The sequence below is a fragment of the Tauraco erythrolophus genome, chromosome 7 (genome assembly GCF_009769465.1).
Source record: "Tauraco erythrolophus isolate bTauEry1 chromosome 7, bTauEry1.pri, whole genome shotgun sequence".
In the NCBI taxonomy this organism is placed as follows: Eukaryota; Metazoa; Chordata; class Aves; order Musophagiformes; family Musophagidae; genus Tauraco; species Tauraco erythrolophus.
The window spans coordinates 54032355-54051657 of record NC_141471.1 but is presented as its reverse complement, the minus strand read 5'-3'; the positions used below and the strand labels follow the sequence as shown (position 1 = coordinate 54051657).

The 19303-nt window shown below is 43.9% G+C and overlaps 1 protein-coding gene across 4 annotated transcripts; it reads right to left on the bottom strand.

Annotated features, from left to right (window-relative positions):
* Positions 1 to 4163: 4163 nt before the first annotated feature.
* Positions 4164 to 17104, bottom strand: PDIA4 (protein disulfide isomerase family A member 4). Of its 4 annotated transcripts, none has more exons than XM_086614652.1 (10): positions 16993 to 17104; positions 11898 to 12069; positions 9920 to 10125; positions 9113 to 9251; positions 8395 to 8600; positions 7558 to 7716; positions 6297 to 6448; positions 5737 to 5896; positions 5413 to 5646; positions 4164 to 4824 (listed from the first exon to the last, which is right to left on the bottom strand). In XM_086614652.1, exons 1-10 carry the CDS (start codon positions 17102 to 17104, stop codon positions 4409 to 4411), a joined length of 1956 nt encoding a protein of 651 aa, XP_086470778.1. In that variant the 3' UTR covers positions 4164 to 4408. The 4 variants fall into 4 exon arrangements, with proteins under 4 accessions (XP_086470778.1, XP_086470779.1, XP_086470775.1 ...); XM_086614653.1 differs by having other exon boundaries at positions 5737 to 5893; XM_086614649.1 differs by having other exon boundaries at positions 17005 to 17104.
* Between the last annotated feature and the right edge of the window lie 2199 nt (positions 17105 to 19303).

The following is a 19303-nucleotide window of genomic DNA, read 5'->3' as shown; positions in this document are numbered from 1 at the left end:
AGTCAAGATGCTGCAGCATTTCAGTGCCTTCGGCTAGGGTTGCTCACAGAGCCCTGCTCTGCACTGAAAAAGGCAGTTTTACAGCTTAAGCACAGCAAACCAAAGCCAAATTGCTTAACAAATACAAGACTTTGTACCAGTTTGACTAAGTGGATTACATACTTGTTTGCACAAGGCTTGATGTACTCACTAGCCCACATCAAGGGCTGAGTGTACCACAATACTCAATCTTCTGATCCTTGTCCATTTCCAGTGCTGGCTGTGAGGAAAAAAGCCTTTTGGAGCATGGACAGTTTGCAGTGGCTTCTCTTGCCTATCACAAAAGAAAGGGCACTAGTCTGACGGCTACAGTTAACGCTACTTTCTGAAAAGCTTTTAACCTGCATCATATATTCTTATTCACATTCTACTTTTCAGAAGCCCACTTCCTCAACACATAGCCTCACGTACAAGAGGACAGATAAACTTTGTGGAGTAGTCTCCAGCTCTGCAGTGCCTTGCTTGCTTGCTACTAGCCAAATCTCGGGCCATACCAAGGCAGCACCATAATTAACAGTTTTGAAGTATAAAATTGTTTAAAGTAGAAACCAAGTAATAGCCTCAACTGCAAACAGGCACATCCCTCTACTGTTAACAATGTCTTCCAGTACCAAAAAAAATAGCACTTAATGCAGTATCAAGATCCCAGACCCGTATTTACCATCACCTTGAATATCCCACAGACACAGTACAGACAAACTCACTCCTCAAGGAGACTGGTTGTGCTAGAGTTGCTGGTTACCTTAATCCTTGACTCTCCAGGGAAAGGAAGTGGACCTGAAGAAGTCTCAAGTCTGGCTACTTAAAGATGTACCACAGTTTACAGAAAAAAATTGTCTTCTAAAGGATGTGTATGTGGGAGATATTTACATCAGGCCAAGCTCCTTGGAACCTACCCAGAAACTGTTATTACTACACAAATCAGTGCTGTGCTGAAGCATAAACTGCAGGCTTTCTTTCACCTGGAACTATAATCAGAAATGATGCCATATGCTCATGCAACTGTGTGTAAGCGCAAGTGAGGGGAGCTCCCTTGTTCTTCTGCACTGTATGTTGTTTTTTTTTTTCCTTCTATAAGAAGGGAACACCAAGGCTAATCAGCAGCACTTAGGTAATACTTTAATGAAGTTTTAAGATACTTAGGAAAGCATCCTAATGCACCAGGAAGGAAAAAGCAGACATGTATAATGCGTTTAACAAATTCCAAAAGATGGTATGACCTGTTCCCTTAAAAGGCATCAATAATATTAATATCACTTTTCAGATAGAGAGCTTTATCTCTCTACAGAGAGATATCAGACCTAATCACGTAGCCATCCCAGTGAGTTTCACAGAAAGTTGATGCGATGTTGGTAGTGCACACAGCAGGGGATAGGGTACTGGAGCTAAGGAAAGCAGTTTGCTTTCCCATATGACTTTGCCCGAAGTCGAGAGGCAACAGAATCCTCATCTTGCAGGGAAGTGATCAAGATAAACACATAAATTATGGGGTGCAGATGCCAAGTTGCACAGCACAGCCAAGGACTCGCAGAAAACGCGGCCAGACAACACTAGTGTAAGGATGGATCAAATCCTCATTTCCTCTACTACTACCATTCTATGATTCTATTCACAACCCAAACCCATAACCTACTTAGGGCAACGCTGCCTGCTCTTGTAGCTCATAGCTGTCAAGAAACTATGTTAGCAATACTACAACTAGTGTGTTCCTCTTTCTTATTCAGTTCTGACTTAAGCACTGCCGTTCCAGAACAAAACTCAAGTCTTTGAGCACAGACCTGAAGTAATTTTGTACTAGGCTGCCTCTACCTGGGAAGGCGAGGAAGAGAAAGACAGCAGGAGCGCCGTGCAAACACACCATGGACACTCCCCCTGGGCCTTGTGCTTTTTATTGCCACAAGGGCTCTAAGCAGGCTGAAGAGGTTATTTCCAACCCAGAGTGGAGTCAGCTCCTACTGGGAGGAAGAAGTCTACAGAAACACTGCAGCATTGGCAATGATAGTGTTAAAAAGCTAGCACCTGCAAGAAGAGAGGCAAGAAACTCTTATGCTCAACTTTGACACTTACTGTACTGAGAAGAACAGAGCTTCAGCCCTGACTGTAGTCCCCACCACTAATAAGGAACTTTTCACCCTCTTTTCTACATGCTCCATATTTATCCATATCCTCTTGTTGGTTAGATGACATCTGTTTTGGAATAAATCCCTACAAGTCTGCAACTAGCTAATAAGCAGGAACAATTTAGTTCCCTGCAGTATTAAGCGAGACATTTGCTTAGGGATAGAAGCTGAACTATGTTTAAGAACTGATTTAAAAGTCTGTGCCTACTTCCTTGAAGAACTGAGTGGATCTCAACTTGCAGACATGGCAGAGCTTACTACTTGGCTTATGCATACTTTCTAAAGCTGAAAAAAAGTCACCTCTAACGTAAGTTGGTGCTTGGCTAAGTCTGACCTCGGTCCCGTTGCCTATGCACAGACATTTATCACAGATCGTAGCCTTCGAAGGCTCTACAGAAAGGCTGCAAACAGAAACGGCAAGTGATGAGAAGATAATGCACTCTAAGTCTTGAAGGTGAAATACTGCCTAAGCTTAACACATATCTGTACATTTAAGGACAGTAGAGAAAAAGCCCTCTGCCATGAAAAGAGGAGAGTGACAATACCAGGGCCTGAAGTGAATGATTACACTGCTTTAACACAAAGCAGCAATTGAGATCTGATCCTGAGCAGTTGCTTAGCACTTCGCAGCTTTTGCTAATAAACAACAGGAGCTGAATAGCATTCAAGCACACCCCAGCACTCCGTGGAGATTAGATATCATCCCCTTCATTCATAATCTGCTGGTGAGCTTGTTCACTAGCTTCAGATAAATTGTTAATTAAGAGAAAGCCTTCATGCAGTCTCACACACCTCTGAGAGAATAATTTGATAGTCACACTGTGCTGGGTAGGTTGTTAACAGTCAGTCCCCTGTTAAGGCAGCAGGGAGGCATGTCCCTTCAACAGGGATGCAAAATGCAGTAGGAAATTACATAGGGACTATGCATCCCTTTGCAGGCCCTTTTGAGCCCTTGGACCGTACCTTAACAGCCACCTCCTGGACACAGGTTTACCTTTGCTACACAGAAGACTATCTCCCACAAGAAAAAAAATCAGGTGGTGGGTTTAGATTTGCACACCCTCCAAAAATTTGGAAACTAATGCAATAAGGAAACACCAGAAGACTGATGACATTGGTCTTCTGCCAGACAGAAAACAGTGCTGCTAGAAGACAAGCACTACATGTAAAATGAAATATGTATCAAAACTGCCTCAGTGACACTCAGGTTGCACACATCGTAGCATCACAGCTCTGAGAAGAGGCAGACAGTGCTTCTGAAGTATATAAACCTGCTGCTCCAACACGGCCCATAAATTCATGAACATATCTAAACTGGGACATTCAAGATCAAAATCCACTTTTAAACACACATACTGCCAAGTGAAGCAGAGCAGATGAGATCATCCTTTGTACCTGCAGTAATTGCCACAAGAATAAAGTCCATCAGAAGGTCTCAGTCTGCTTCCCCGAAGAAGAAGCACTACCAAACTTTCCTGTCTGAAAAAGGAGACAGTAACACACAGATCTGATACTAGAAGCCAAGTATTACCACCCGCTAGATGCTCTTTCTGTCTCACTCCAATTAATCCAAAACATACTTGGGAAGACTAAGATATAAATGGGCCAATACAGACTAGTAAAGAGAGGTAAATTAGAAACACCTCTATTTTAGCATTACCCTCTCTACAGAGGAGCACAAAACAAAAGCAGACAGATCTAGAGCATATTTAGTTAGCAAGTCACTGTGTCTTATCTCAAGAGGACTGAAGTAACTCATCCACACTTTAGAAAGCTCCCATTCTTACCCTCAGCAACGAATACAGTGATATAGTCACATGAATAGGTATACACAAATGTAAGAGAATAGAGACGGGATCAAAACACTGCTCCTCTCAGTAACCATACCAACAAGTAAGACAAGATACATTTGTTTGTCAGAGGGATCTGGTTTTCTCTTTTTGGTAATATCTTTTAACTTAAAAACCACATCTGCATTGTAGTGAAATAATCAAGCTCAAGATAGTCACAAAAAAATAAAGGATGTATTTTTCTCCAAAGATCAAAACCATAATTAATGTAAGACATTCATATCAGAAGTTCAGTGTCCAGAAAAACTTTTCTGCAATATAAAAAAAGATACTGCAATTGCTTTACTGCTCAAGAATTTCCTTGCTCAAACTGCTTAATTCTTCTCTCAGGAAGTTTAGTCAGTAACTTGCTTTTAACTACAATGTACAAACAATTACTCTTCACCACCCTCATCTTATCTAAAGCTCTTCTTTTGTTCTGGAGAGTTTTGTTGCATGCTCCTCTATAAATTTGCTCAAATGCTCTAAATCTCTGTCCCCGCCTTCAAATTTAATAGGGTTGTTCTTCTTGTCTCTCGGAGCAAAGTAGATAGTGGGGAACCCCTCCACCTTGTAGTGGTCACTCGTCACATCGTTGGCAGTAGCATCCATCTTGGCTATGACTAGATTTTTCTCATTCTTGTATTTTTTGCCTAGCTCGGCATACACCGGTTCTAGTTTCTTGCAGTGTCCACACCATGGGGCATAGAACTCTATGAGAACATCATTCTTTGGATCCATTACTATGGTATCAAAAGTTTTACCCACTACCACTTTCACAGGCCCTTTGTTATGTTTTGGCACTGGCTGGGACTTCACAATAGGCTTCAGTTTTCCTAGAAGGAAACAAAACCACACCATTGTTAGAATACAGCAAGAGCGATCCTTACAATCTTCCCCAAGAAGAAAGGGCAGAAGTACATCCTCCTACCACAGAAAAAGCATTGCACCAATAAACAAACTTACTTCTGCATGAAACACAGGCTAGCTTGCTGGTGATGTTTTAGCATAATAGCCCTGTGAAATATGGGCAATAATTTGTTTCGCAATTCCCTAGAACCTTTTTCCCCTCTTTTTACGGCTTTCCATCCATGACGTATTAGTGGTTTATTACATTAGACTAGTCCCAAATATGAATGATCAACTCGCACTTCAAAGCTGCAAGAAAATTTTAGGCTTGCCAAACATGCTCAGTGTTACATGATAGCTAGATGCCACAGTATGGTCCAAGCAAAGTTAATGAACTGAGATTTAAAAAAAAAAAACAAAACACAACACAAAAAGCGAGAAACATCCAAAAGCTTTAAGCCACAGAGCACTGTAAGGTTGAACGTATGACTTTATTGTAGCCATAGTCTCAGGAAAAAATGTTGGAAGGGAAAACAAAGCAAATGGCTTAGAGAACCCTATTTCAGAAACGGTACCTTTTTTGAACGCCCGTACAAATTGCCTGAGTACATCAGAGTCAAACTCTTCTGGCTCCATGGCATATCTCTTGCCACCTTCATCCAGAATGGCGACATTGACATCCTCTCCACTCTCAAGCAGGCCCAAATCTTTTATTTCAGAAGAATAATCTTCCTCATCAGAAACAGCGAACACATATTCAGGGAAGTCTTTGGCCACTTCCAGGACCTTTCCTCTCCAGTACTGGGTAGCTGAAAAACCAGAACACAACAGGATTAGTAATCTCTAGTTACTGCTTGTTTCCTCCCAAAGTGGAGGAACGGTAATCTCAGTGAACTTACCAACACGATAGTCAAAACTGAAGTCTACAGAATAATAGACAACCACTAGAGGACGCTTCGCGTATCTTTTAGCATCATTGGAAGGCTTGCGATGACCAACAAGAGGCAAAGCATGTTTTAGCACGTGCTCTTTAATCTCTGACCCATCTGTAGAGTCCTGCTTAAAAAAAAATCGAGAAAAGAGTTTAGATAAACAGATTTAAGTGGCATTTCTGTTACACACTACTGGAAACTAGTATTGATGCATGCATCAACAAGAAAGAGAGGCATGTTATAAACAATATTGTCACCTTATTCTTCAAATCCTTGAGCGCTAAAGATAATTTAGTATTCTACCCTTAAACTGAATATTGCAATGGTAAATTATTATTTGAATACATAACCTCCGAGTTTATTTCATAAAGCTTTCTCAAACAAAGCAATACAATTTCAGGAGGCAAACAGCTTGCCTCAAATATCAAGTGGAGTACTCTCAACAGGAAGATTCCAACTGCTCATATATACAAAGAAAGAGAATCCTCAGTCTGTGCAAACTTTCTGTCTTTGGACCAGCTACTCACTTTAAGATCCAGAACATGCATCTTGGGCTCGTGCTTTGACTGAAATTTTTCTGGCTGCATGATGACCACTCTTCCTGGAGATGCTTTCAACAGTTTTGCAATCTCATTGCTGAAGGTGTGGTGGAACTTGTAATCTTCTCTTAAACCGTTAGCTGAAAAAGTAAGGTTAGGGAAAAGGAAAAGTCACCTAGAAGTGAACTGAGAGACTCTGACTGACACCTTGAGACTGCACTTCAGGGAAACTCTCTTCCTATTTTTACTGGGACACAGAACAACTCAGGGTCTTGTGGAACAGCTCTCTTCCAGGGGTGAGAAGCATGTGAAAAAGCATACAGTTCCAGTAGCACTATTTGAATGCTGTTCAACAACTGGTCTACTTTAGGAGTTATTCTACATATTCAAAAACCTTGAACAGCTTCCAAAACACATACAGTGAAACAGCTACTTGTTTACCAGTCTCCCACCTCTTGTCTTCTCCCCATATAACAGAAAGTGGAGCTGGAAAGGAACTCACAAGGCTACCCAGTCAATCCATTTGCTTTGGGGCAGTCTGGGAGGCAGTTCTCTATCTTGACACGCTGGTGCAACCAAATCAGCTCCTAATCTAACTATAAATGACGGCAGCCCCAGAAGCAAGCATAGCTAGAGGAGAAGAATTGCCCACACTGCTTTCAGGGCTCTGGCAGAAACTAAGAGTGGCTGGGAGTAGTTTGATGATGTGAGACACAGGGACTGATTAAAAGGACTGAGCACATCAAGTGCTTAGCCTCTTCATGTGTCATGTCAGAGGGGTTTTTAAAAATAAACATTGCCAGGAATGGTCTAGCTAAACTGATCCGGGGTGGATGACGATTCTTTCTCCAGGCCCTCTACCTCAAACAAGTCTGGCAGAGCCTAGCCTCTGGAACTCTCAGATACAAAACAAGTAATAGCAAATGGCAAAGAGAGCAAGGCTTTCAGCCAAGTTGTGAGTTGTTCCTCAGCTAGAAATTTCCCCACCTTTCTAGTTAACATGCTTTTAGGGACACAGTACCAAGAGGACGTATCTCCTGTGACTGCCTGATGCTTTAGTTAGAGCGTCAAAATCTGGTGTGAGCTTTTTTTCTTGAGTAGAAGTGGAAGATCATTGTTCAATCTCTTCCCTCTTATTCCTCTAACCTCCCTCACTGAACTCAGAGCAGAAATTGAGGATCTCTCTGTGCCCAAAGCCCTGGACAAAATCTTAACAAAACATACATTAATTTTTTAAAATATTCTTTACCTGCTTCCTGATAGAGCTGATAGGCTTTGTCATTCTCTCCACTAAAGACACCAATGATGATGACATCATCTCCATCCCTCAGAAATTCCTGTACCTGCTTAGTAGCCTGAATCTGTTTCGATGGAGGACCAGCCTGTTCAATCATGTAGTCGACAATACCTGTGAGACAAACCCAACCCCAAAATGTTGCTTAGCACATTTATTGAACTGAAAGGTTCAGGCATTGTCTATGACATTGTTTAATACCACATTTCCTGGGGGCACCTTTCTTTCTGTGCAGCCCTCCCACAACACCCAAAAGACCAAATCAGCAAGACTTCAGTCCAAGTCTTTATAGCTGCAGTTCGGGATATTCTCTTTCAGGTTGTTTTCAGAAGAGGTGACCAAGCGCGAGTTCCATGGATATCAGCTGATCTTTCAAGTAACCTCCCTTTCTTAAATTTTAGTCCCTTCACTGTCTCCTGACCCTGCTATGAGCCAAAGTTCTATTTGGATTGTCTTAAGTCTCGACGCTTATTAAAACCTAATATGGAATACTTTGCCAGCCCTTATGGTACATTCCAGTGCAATTAAAGGCTGCTCATTTACTCATATTACCGCTACTTCATCATGTGTATTTAACTTACTTCATATTAAAAAGAGCTTATAGTACCAGAAGATGTCATAAAGATTAGAGACAAATTTATACCGCTGGCCTATGTAGGTATGAGAGCACAGTTTTTCAGGTTTCCCCAATTACCATTGCTATGATGTTAAGTCGTCTGCAACTCCTACAGATATGTCAAAACATTTGTGGTCAAGCCCTCAGAAAATAGGAAAAAGCAGAAGTTGCAGTACCATATTTTTCCCGTGGACCATTGTAGTCATAAGGTTTGCCCTTGCGGAAGATTTTCAGAGTTGGGTAGCCAGTGACATCAAACTTCTTTGCAAGCTCAGTTTCAGCAGTGGCATCGACTTTAGCCAGAGGAATAGGAGGGGTGCGCTTGCTGAGCTCCTGGGCAGCCTTCTCGTATTCTGGAGCAAGCCTTTTGCAGTGTCCACACCTAGGAAAGGAGAGAGGAGGGCAGTTCTGCTAGGTACCTTCTACCCCCAAATTGGAAGAGTTGAGTCTTCCAGAATGGAGAAAGTAGAAATGGGGTTATTCAATCTACAGAGGACACTTCGGTCTAGAAAGACTTGTCTCTCTAACCTGAAGCTAGCCTCTATGTCTGGCCCCCATTAATATGGGTAGTTTCATTTTTAGAGGCCATTTCTAAGCTAAGGACCAACTCCATTTAGTTTTCAGTATCTCTCAATGTGTTCCCAAACTAGTAAATAAGGAGAATCTTCAGTGAAGTTCTGGAGACTATCCCTTGCTAAGCAAGAGATCCAAACTAGCCTTCGAGTGATTCGTAATGTGATCCTAGGTCCAGATTAGAACTAAGGTACACCAGAGCTACACACACCTGCACAAGACGAGCCTCTTTAAAAGGGGCATAACAACGGAAGACAGGTTTGCCAAGCATGTTCAGGCCAGCTGTACTAGGAAAGTACAGGTGACTGCCTTCTTGCTTACCACGGAGCATAAAACTCCACCAAGATTATGTCAGCACCATTCACGACGTCGTCAAAATTATCCTGGGTCAATACCAGAGTAGCTTCTGGTGGAGGGGTCCAATTGGGGTCAGAAACCTCCTTGACTTTGGCCACAATTGCTGAAATACAGTTCAATAGCCCAATTAGCAAGTCAGCATTATCATATCACTAGCATATCAAATGCAAGAGCTGGTATCAAGAATTTAAAATCAGAGTGGCAAGCATGGTCTTGGACCAAAGCTTACATGTCAAGTTCACACTAGAACACTTTCTTAATCAAGCTCCTTTATGCTTTACACCATTGTTGGTACTGCCAAGAAGGTCTTCTCTTCAACCTAGAGCATCTTACTTAAGCAGAGCACAGATCGGTACTTTGCAGCACGACAGCACGTGAATTCCATCTCGAAACAGACAGAAAAGGTAGTTTTTTCCCTCTGACTGAACCTGGACACATTCACTAAGCAAGAAATAAGTGGTTTATATACAGTCAACATACAGACCAGATATTTCTTATTAGCTGGTCCTTCAGCAAGCATGAGACTACCTCCTCTTCTAGTAAAGTCATATTTCTAGAAACGTTCCATCAGTAACAGTACTACTCACTACCTGCAAATTTGTTCTCTAGCATGCAGCCAATTGAGAAGACAGGCAAAATTTCCATCTTCATAATATTATTCTGTTTAAGATAAAGCAACGAGATCAAAGCCCTTCAAAACAGTCATGTTAACAAGCAAGATTATATACTTCTCTGCTTTCTTATGGAGAATTGCAAAGGACTGGTGCTTACCATCTTCTGTCCGAGAACCATCATAGTCAACGGGCTGGCCTTTTTTCAGGATTTTGATGGTTGGGTAGCCACTGACGTCAAAACGACTTGCTAGTGAAGTGGCTGCAGTAGCATCTATTTTGGCAACTGGAATAGGAGGGTCATTTTCCTTCAGAGTTTTGGCTATCTTTTCATATTCAGGAGCAAACTGCTTGCAATGCCCGCACCTGTCAGAGCAAGACACAAGATACATAAATGTACGACAGACCCACAGGGGTATTTTGCTATTCTGCATTTCCAGGATGCCTTCTGACAGATATTCACAACATCAACATAAGAATGTTTGTCTTGCTAAGTTTTCAGATCATGGAGAGGTAGAGAGTAACTGTAGCTAATGTGCCATTTGTTCAAATCACAACTCTTTTTTTTTTTTTCCTTTTCATCACAAGGGTGAGACATTTCCATATACATTTCATAGAGCCATTGAAAAAAAAAAAGTAACAATTCCTTTTAAAAGAAAACTGCAAACCTTGCACCATGATTCTCCTTCCTCCCTGGGCCCCCAAATATAGTCTCATTCGGACTTCAGCTTCTCCCTAATCTAGGTTCATTTTCTCCACCCAGCACCCTAAACTGAACTAAAGGGAAAAATGAACCAGCAGTTAAGTTGGCCTACTGAAATCTCACACCCACCACACTATCACAGCACCTGCTCTCTCTCTGGCCACAGCAGAACTCTTTCAGAAGAACAGAGGTTCATGCTGCAAAAGCTGGCACAACAGTGGATACCAGCGTAAGAAAAGCTGAATATAGGTCAATGAACTAAAGACCAAACCAGGAAAATGAAAGAAAAAAGAGGGAAAGTCACACCTAGCAGACAGCCTGTACTACTTTGCCTCCCAAATTGCAGGAGGGGTAGTAGAAAAGAGAGGTGTTTAGTCTGTGATGACATACATCTTTCTGCTTGGATAAATCAAGCTTCATGTTCAGTTTTCACGCAGGCAAGCTACAGGTGCAGAAACAGTACCTACAGCCAAACAGGGATGGGATTTTCTCTAACGAGAGTGGCATTAGTTAAAATGCAACTCCACCTCAAGCAAGATCACATTCTGCCCTCTATTCGAAGACTAGAAAAGGACAAATGAGTAAGTTGTCTTTGTATCACTAAGCCACAAAGGAAGAGAGGTTCTGGCTGCAACACTAACTCAGCAACTTGACTGCAAATATATTCTACTCTTGTTTTTCCCCACTAATCATCCCTATTATTTTTGTCCATATGAATGCAAGAGAAGATATATTGTGGCCTAAATTCTTTGTCTCAGTTGTATGCAGGTAAATCCATTGTAGCTCCCCTGAGCACACTGGTGCTACTCTGCGTACCCTGGTATGCCCGCAGAATTATCATCATTAGGCAGATGTATGAGACACTGTTTAAACTGATAATACAAATGAAGCTATGTCTTTACTCACACCACACCCTTCTGGCAGGGACAGTGATTTGAACTTGTGAAGGAAAACCTTTTAGCAATTCCCCTGCAAGGGAAGTCTCCCTCATTCCTCCATCTAGATGAGCAAGTGCACAAGTTCCAGTGGGCCAGCATAAGGACGCGATAGCAGGCTGTGAGACCACACTGCATAACTTTTCTGGGGCTCACTGAGACTGCTTCTGTTCCCTGACAGACACAGAGCAGGGATGGAACCAAGGCTGTGCTTCCCTTGGCATGGGATCCCTCAGCATGACCCATATCTGTGGAGAAAGAGCAGGCTGTTGTCTATCACACGGTACAGGAGCAGGGAAAAGGATGCCTCCACAGCACCAGAACCGTCTCCTGCCCTGGACTATAGAAGAGTCCAGTGCTTCTCCTGCAAGCAAGCTACTCCTACATCATCTTTGAAATTGCAACTCAAGCTCACTTTTTAGGAGAGTGTCCTGTCAGAGAAGCCTCCCGACAACCACCCCATCCTGCACCTAAGGAGGTACCACAGGCTGTAAACCCACCATGGTGCATAGAACTCCAGCAGCACAGTATCCTTGTCCGCAGTAAAGGTGTCAAAGTTTGCATCGTTCAAGACTAATACACCATTTTCCTCTTTAACTTCAGAATCATCATCATCGTCGTCGTCATCTTCATCATCTTCATCATCATCATCAACTTCTTTTGTAACAGATTCTGGAAAAGTAAAAATAAAAATGCAACATAGATTAGAATGTGCCAAGTTTAAGATTAAAATAACACTACCAGGTTAAAGATGGATTAAATATATCCTGTGGTTAAAAAAAAAATTATCAACACAGTTGAGTTCCTGCTTCATATACAATGACGGCTACCTCAGCCTGCAAAGAGCTTGGACTCCAATGTTTGACCAGTCTCATTTCATTTCTGTCCATGCTACGCCAGCTAACAATATCAATATTTCACACCAAGATCCATTGGGTATCTTGTTGACATGTGGGAAGTGAGGCACCAGACATGTTTTGTTGGGCAAGAAGGGTACACAGATAATACCGGAATTCAAACAGAAGCCCTCCATCATGCAACACAACAGCTGTCCTGCAAGCGCAGCAACGTGTGGTTGGAAAAATTAGGTATTTTGTATCAAAAAAGCAGATGTTATCTGTCCCCAGTGCTTCCCCTGCACCCTTACTCACTGCACCTGTAACACCACAACTGCTATGCTCTGCCTGTCTGAAGGTCTAATAAACAGACAGGATTGCTATAAACTCAAATGCCATCATACTACGAAGGTGGTTTAGAAGCAGCACTTCAAAATTACGTTTCTGTTCCTGACTGCTCAATCCCACCCCTGCCACCACAATATATCTTGCTTTCAGTTACAGTGGTGTTTCAGGTCTGCAACTAATTGAAGAGGCTTTCCACCCACAGGAGCATCACTCTGCTCTGGATCAGCACAGGCTGTAGAGTGAGTGTAAAATCAAATAAGTAAGCGACTGTCACGGGAGTCCTGTGAAAACCCACTCCTATGCACTTGGCAAATGCAAGGTATTCTTCTAATATAAATGGAGTGATAATTTCTTTCAAAGAACTTTTGTGGAGGCCTTCGATTTAAGAAGACCAAAACTGCTGGTCCAGAACAAGCCTTCCAAGGAGAATGAAGATTTGCTAAATTACCAAAGCAAAGTTAACACATAAAATCTGAAGCCAGGACATTCAACCAGTTCAATCTCTGTTGGCTTGGGATTTGAGATGATTTCTTTAATATTTGATCTTTCACATGTTCCTTTAAACTTTTTTTTTTTTTAATACTGCTATCTTTCAAGGCAAGCAGACCTTCCTGGATGACTTTAAAGGCATTTCAGTCACAGAACAAGTAATGAAAATACCTCATCCCAAATGAAAACTGTGCAACAATGAAGCTGAGGCCCTTTCAACTACTGGGAGTCCCAGGATTAAAACAAAACAAAAGATTAAACAAAAAGAAACAAAAGTTTCTTGTTCAAAACTATTCTTTACTTAACTTTAATTGGCTTTTGATTAAGCTGGCAGGAGTTACTGCTGTAGGATAGCAAATAAGTTACTTCTTCAGGACAAGAATTCTGTAAATACTCTGATTTCTCCTATAGTTTGAAAGTTAAAAATTGTAAGTATGTAGCATGCAAGTGTGAAAAAGTGATAAGAACAAACCCGACTATTCTCAAACCAATGGCAGTCCACCGGAACGACCTCACAGTGGACAAAATTATGCTGTTAAATTGCAATAGCCATTTTTCTGTTAGAAGAAGGTATTAAAAAAAAAGACTATATACTCTCAGAAAACAATAAGTGACCCTGGAGAAAATGCATTAATTTTAATTAGAACTCAACTTTATACACCACCAAAATAATAAAGCTTCTGATGAAGAGAGATCACAAGAGATCATTTATCACACAACAGTAGTCACCTGGATTAAGTTTCTTTAACAACTACTACTGTTTAATCTGATCTACAAAGTAGCTAAAAGCACTGTTTGCAAGTGGACAATGCCTCCTGTGTTGTTGCCTCTGAGCACTTGCAGTGAAAGAGTAGAACTCTCAAACATCCTTGAAGCAAATCTACCGCGGTCATGTACCTACAGGATTGCACTGGTGAAAAATTGAGTTCTCAGGGGGTTTCAGCAGTCAGAACTTCTGCTTACATGCATGCCCAGCAGTTTTGAGGGCTATGTTTCACCACAGGGTGTTCGTGTGGTGTGTTGGTCTGTGCCTGAATTCCCAGCGAGTTGCACAACACCCATTCCTTTTCCAAGCAAATCATTTCAGAACTTGATTTTTCCTGACACAACGGAATTTGAGCAAAACTAGCCAGCCAACTCTACTTAACCACCAGGCTGTGACCCTCATTCCTGCCTACTACACTAATGACCCACCCCTGAAAAAGACGGGAAGATGACCGCAGCTACTGGGGCATAAGCTCATGGTTTAGAGCGAGAACAAAGCATCACCTACAAAAACATCCTGCACAAGTAGCGAACGTTAAACCACTAGACTTAACATCCAAACCCGAAATTGTTTTGTGTCTTTCACTGCAAGTGTCTGTACAGCTGCCAACATAAAACTTCCTTGACAGTGATACACTGTCACGGGCATTATACACATCCACTTGCTCCTCCTAGGAGATGGAGGCAGGACAGTAGCACCTCACAGCAGGATTCCAGCTTTTCCTACAGAGGGAATGCATTTCCAAAAAAAACCTCAAAACACCAAACCCAAACAACTTAATCATGCCTAAAAATTTGTCCTTAAGAGTGCAAACTCACCCTCTGTAGTCTCCAGCTTCACTCATACTCACGGTTGTCACAGCTACCTCTAACAACCCCTTTAGGGCTGGGAATGAAATACCTGCTTCAAAGACCTGACCAAGTACGGGATAAGTAAGTGGGACTTTTTTCATTAAGAGCAAGAAACTTTCCCCTGCATTAAAGATTTATAATTTGAAGAGAACAGATACAGAATGAGTCTAACCGTGACACGTGAAATGGCAGAAGTAGCTAGTAAATACTTGTATAAGACAGCTCACAAAAATGAAATAGCTGCACGCAAACAGAAGCGTCTTTATTTCTTAAAGCTCCTTGCAAAGCAGGTGGACAAACCTGCGAGTGACAGCTGTGGCTAAAACCTGCCCTCCAGTGAAATACAGAACACTCCCTTTCACTCTAACAAAGCATTTCCATAAATTTCAACACATTACTACACAAGCCAAAAAACATGATGAAGATGGCACTCATTTTAAGACTCCAGGTACATGATGCTGGCTGGCAGGCCTTCTTCAGGATGACAGCTACTCTCACCAACATTAATTCTTCCAGAAACCTCACTGAACTTTCAGTATTTAGTGGAACTCTGGCCTAGTAACTTCTTAAGTAGGGTGAATCCCACATGAAAAAGCCGCATCCAGACATCAATGACTTCTGGAGCCTGCCTGGAAGTCTCCTTCTGAGGAGGCCACTGCAGTGTCTGTTTCTTTACTGGATGAGTTCAATTTTCAGAAACACAGAAGTCAAGACTTTTAACCTGTTGCCAGGGCATTCAAAAGCCTTTTCAGGAAAGCAGTCGTTCTTGATCTCTTCTGTAGGGGATCCTCTACACGACCCCTCTTTTTCTTTCATCAGGATGCAACATGTGCAACCATCATGACCTAGGCTAATCTGGCTGTGATCGTATTTGCCTCGCTGCCCTAGTCAAACCTCACTTCTAAAAAGCCCAGTTTCACATGAATTTTTAATCTCCTGAACAATCAATTCACATCAGGTTACTTGCTTGTTGCGAAGTATATTTGTTTGAAGGGCAAAACCAGAAATCCCTAACTACACACATTTTTAAAGCAAAGGCTTGGTAAAACCTAGCTCATGACTTATATACAGGTTTGAGATACACAATAGAAACAGAAAAAGTATCCAAGTTGTGCAATGGATTAGTGTTCAGCTTGCACACAAGAGGAAATACTTTCATCACTGTGCATCTTTGATCCCGAGAACTCATATAATAAGAGTGGCACACATGGGAAGCACTGATGAGAGCCTGGCCAGTGAGAAGCAGAGCAACTGCCGTCAGCCACAGGACACAGGCTTTGCTGTAACATCACAGGTGTTACGTCATCATTTGAAGGTAGTAGGGGAAATCGGTACTGGGCTTTGTCACATGCAACAAAGTGATGATAACCAAGTGTTCTAGATAAAAGCAGAGAAACAGATATACTACAGAATATCTCTGTGAAGCCTTTTTTTTTTAAAAATTCTAAGCTGAAATACATGTATCTTCTTACTGCAGATGCTATATCCTATTAAAAAAGTAAGCACCTTGATCCTTATCATACAGTTAGTCACACAGATAAGGTACCTGACACAAATGCATTTCTTCAAGTTTCAGTGCCTGTCCACTGAGCAGAATATGCAGGACAGAAGTTGAGGAGGTCATCCATAATCCGATCTCCCTGTACACCCTCTGATACTTAACATCCAGCAGTGTTAACATAGGAAACAGAAAGAAGTAAGGATTTCTCAAAATTCAGGTGAAAGACACTTAAAATCAAGAAAGAAGCACCTTCAAACGCCTGCCTCCTACGTACAGGTGCTACACTTCGTAAGCCAGAGCAGCTTTGTTTCAGCTAATTTTGGAAAGGAGAAGACACAAATCAGTGAAATTCAAAGACAGTGGGAAGAAACATCAAGAAACTTGCAACACACGGCCTTCCTTCTGGGGAAAAAAAATAAACAATCAGTTTGAAACATACAGAATGCACAGATCCCCTGAATTAAGGGGTGAAGAACAGAGTGCTCCGCCGAATAACGAAATTGCCGATTTACTGGTATTTAACAGTCAGTAATTGCCGCCATCACTAATTATTAGCGCTTCATTCCACGTTTAGAAGAGGTTCCACGTTTAGAAGAGGCGGGGCAGAGCTGCCGCACAGCTAAGGAGAGGCGAACCGCGCCGTGACAATCGGGCTCTCCGGGAAACCACCGCCTTCGAGGAGGGGGGTGAGCGCCCTGCCTCCGCCGGCCCACCCCCGAGGCCCGCGGGGAGCGGCCGGTCGCGGCCCCCCCGCCCGGCCCCCGCAAGGCCCGGGCTCTCCGCAGCGCCCGGCGGAGAACCGACCCCTGAACCCACCTCCGTCGTCCTCCTCCTCGGCCGCCGCGCCCCGCGCCAGGAGGGCGACCTGGGCCAGCGCCAGCAGCAGCAGCAGCACCCACAGCCCGCTCAGCCTCATCCCGCCGCCGGCCGCCGCTCCGCAGTCCCGTCCGCTCCGCAGTCCCGTCCGCTCCGCGCCCCTCCGCTCCGCTCCGGCCCGGCCCGCCGCGCCCCTCGCGGCACGCCGCGCCCGCTGATTGGCTGCCGCCCTGCAACGCCGGCGGCGGCGGCCGCCAATCGACTGGCGCGCCCCACCGAAGCAGCCCGGGCGCGCGTCACGAGCGCGGCGCTCCCGACACCTCCGGTGCCCCGGCAGCAGTCGCGGCTCGGCGGCGGGAGGCGGGCGGGACCGGCCGGAGGAGACGGCGCGCGCGCCTCCGCGTGTAAAACCGGACGCCTGCTCTGAGGTGCCTCTCCCTCATTGGCTGCGCGCGGGCCGCCAACCGCCGGCTGCCACGCGTGTCCCGCGCAGCCGCCCTGCGAGCCAGAGGGGGCGGAGAGGCGGGGGGGAGAAGCCACATCGCCCCTCGGGATTGGCGGGCTGCCGCCGGGGGGCGGGCAGAAGGCGGCACAGCGGGGCGGTGGCAGCCTGTGAGGGCGCGCCGCGTGCGCGGGGCGTGGCCGGCGGCTGGCGGCGGGGGCGGGAGGGCCTGCGCCGTGCCGCGGCGGCTGAGGGCGGCCGAGGGCGGCCGAGCCGGGTACCCGCACCGGGTGCCCGCACCGCGGCTCGCCGTCCTTGTGGCTTCCCGTGGCCCCAAAGTTGTTCTTGTTATTAAAGTAACTCCCTGCCGTTTACCTGAGGTGTGTGAGAGTGCTGTCGTGCTCGGGGGCTCCTGCAGGGCGCGCGGGGATCGGGCGCAGCGAGTCCGTCCGTGAGGCTGTAGCGGACGGCTGCAGGCAGAGCCGCGGCAGGCCTTGAGCGGAGCGAGGGTGCGCGCAGCCGCCTGCCCGAGTGCCTTGTGGTTAACTTCTTGTGTTCCCAAAAAGCTGCGGTGAAACTGGGAGGCGGTTGGCTAGGTTACAGGAGAGCAGTAATCGGCCGAGTCGGCTATTTCGGAGTGTATCGGCCTCCTGTTCGCCGACAAACCTGCAAACGTGAGCAGGCCTTGGGGTGGCTGAGTCTTCCCCTTTTCCCTTTTCCACATAGCTACGGCGCTTCTTTAATAGTGGCATTCCTCTCTTGCTTACTGATGGCCACTGTGAAGGGATGTATCAGCTGGTTTCTCGGGATGGTTGTTCAAATGCTTGTCTGGTGAACATCTAAGGTCTAACAAGGCAGTGCTAAAAATTAGGCTTTTGGTGCTCCATTTGCCAGTTTGGCTGCATACTTGGGACAAATCACAGCTGTTCACAGGTTCATGAAACAATTATTTTAAGAAAATTTCTGGCTGTTGGATAGATAGTTTGTAAGCGTAAACCACTGTTAATTTCAGTGCACAGTAGTCACTCTACAGTGGCAGCAGTAGCCTATAATAAGCAAGTATCTTCAAGATCTTGAAGTGCAAGCTTAAAATATGAAACCCATGATTTTAGGGAACCAAGAAGACGTTGTGTTACTCCGAAAGATTTCATGCATCTCACTTACCGTTTGTCATTTTTTAGTGGTTTGTAGCAAATGGGTTGGAAAAAGGCATAAAAACCCCAGCCTTGTTCTACATTGCTCAGTTACAGAATGGGAGGCAGTACCTTCCCTCAACTCAGCTGCCAGACAAGTTAGTTTGAAAATACAGTGCCTAATATGCAGCGATTTTTCAACTTATCTTCCTACCACTACAATCGAGTGAGACCTTATCTGAACCAGGTTAAAGCTGTCCTGATCCTGTCAAGATCTTGATCCTTATCCTGTCTGATTTTGGTATCAGTATTAAAAAAAACCCAAGCAAAAAATGCCAGAGCTTGTTATGATTAGTTTCATTAACATAGATATTCAGTAATTTGATGATAGCACATAATCAGATTGGACACTCAGTATTCTGAGTAGGAAAAATTAAAGAGTATGAAAGGTTTTTATGTAGAGTCTATTCACTGGTTAATACAACCCTTGATTTCAGTATTGTTTTGGTGTGTGAAATATGTACTGCCTTCATCATCAGATTTTAGAAAAGAAATAGTGGCTATTTTAATCCATTTTATTCTGATTTAGGTTGGAGATTATCCACCTGACAGTGACCTGTGAAGGAGTTCTGTCAGTCCCGGTACTTCATGACTGACATTGCCTAGGCTATTGGAAAACAGGTTAAAAAAGCTTGCAGAAAAAATAGCTATGTAAAATGAGGAA

Coding starts and splice junctions, on each gene's coding strand:
- PDIA4 (XM_086614652.1), bottom strand. CDS start 17,104: ATGAGGCTGAGCGGGCTGTGGGTGCTGCTGCTGCTGCTGGCGCTGGCC. Junction 9,252..9,919: donor TGGTTCTCGGACAGAAGATG/GTAAGCACCAGT, acceptor ACTGTATTTCAG/CAATTGTGGCCAAAGTCAAG. Junction 5,897..6,296: donor TGCATGTTCTGGATCTTAAA/GTGAGTAGCTGG, acceptor TTTTTTTTTAAG/CAGGACTCTACAGATGGGTC.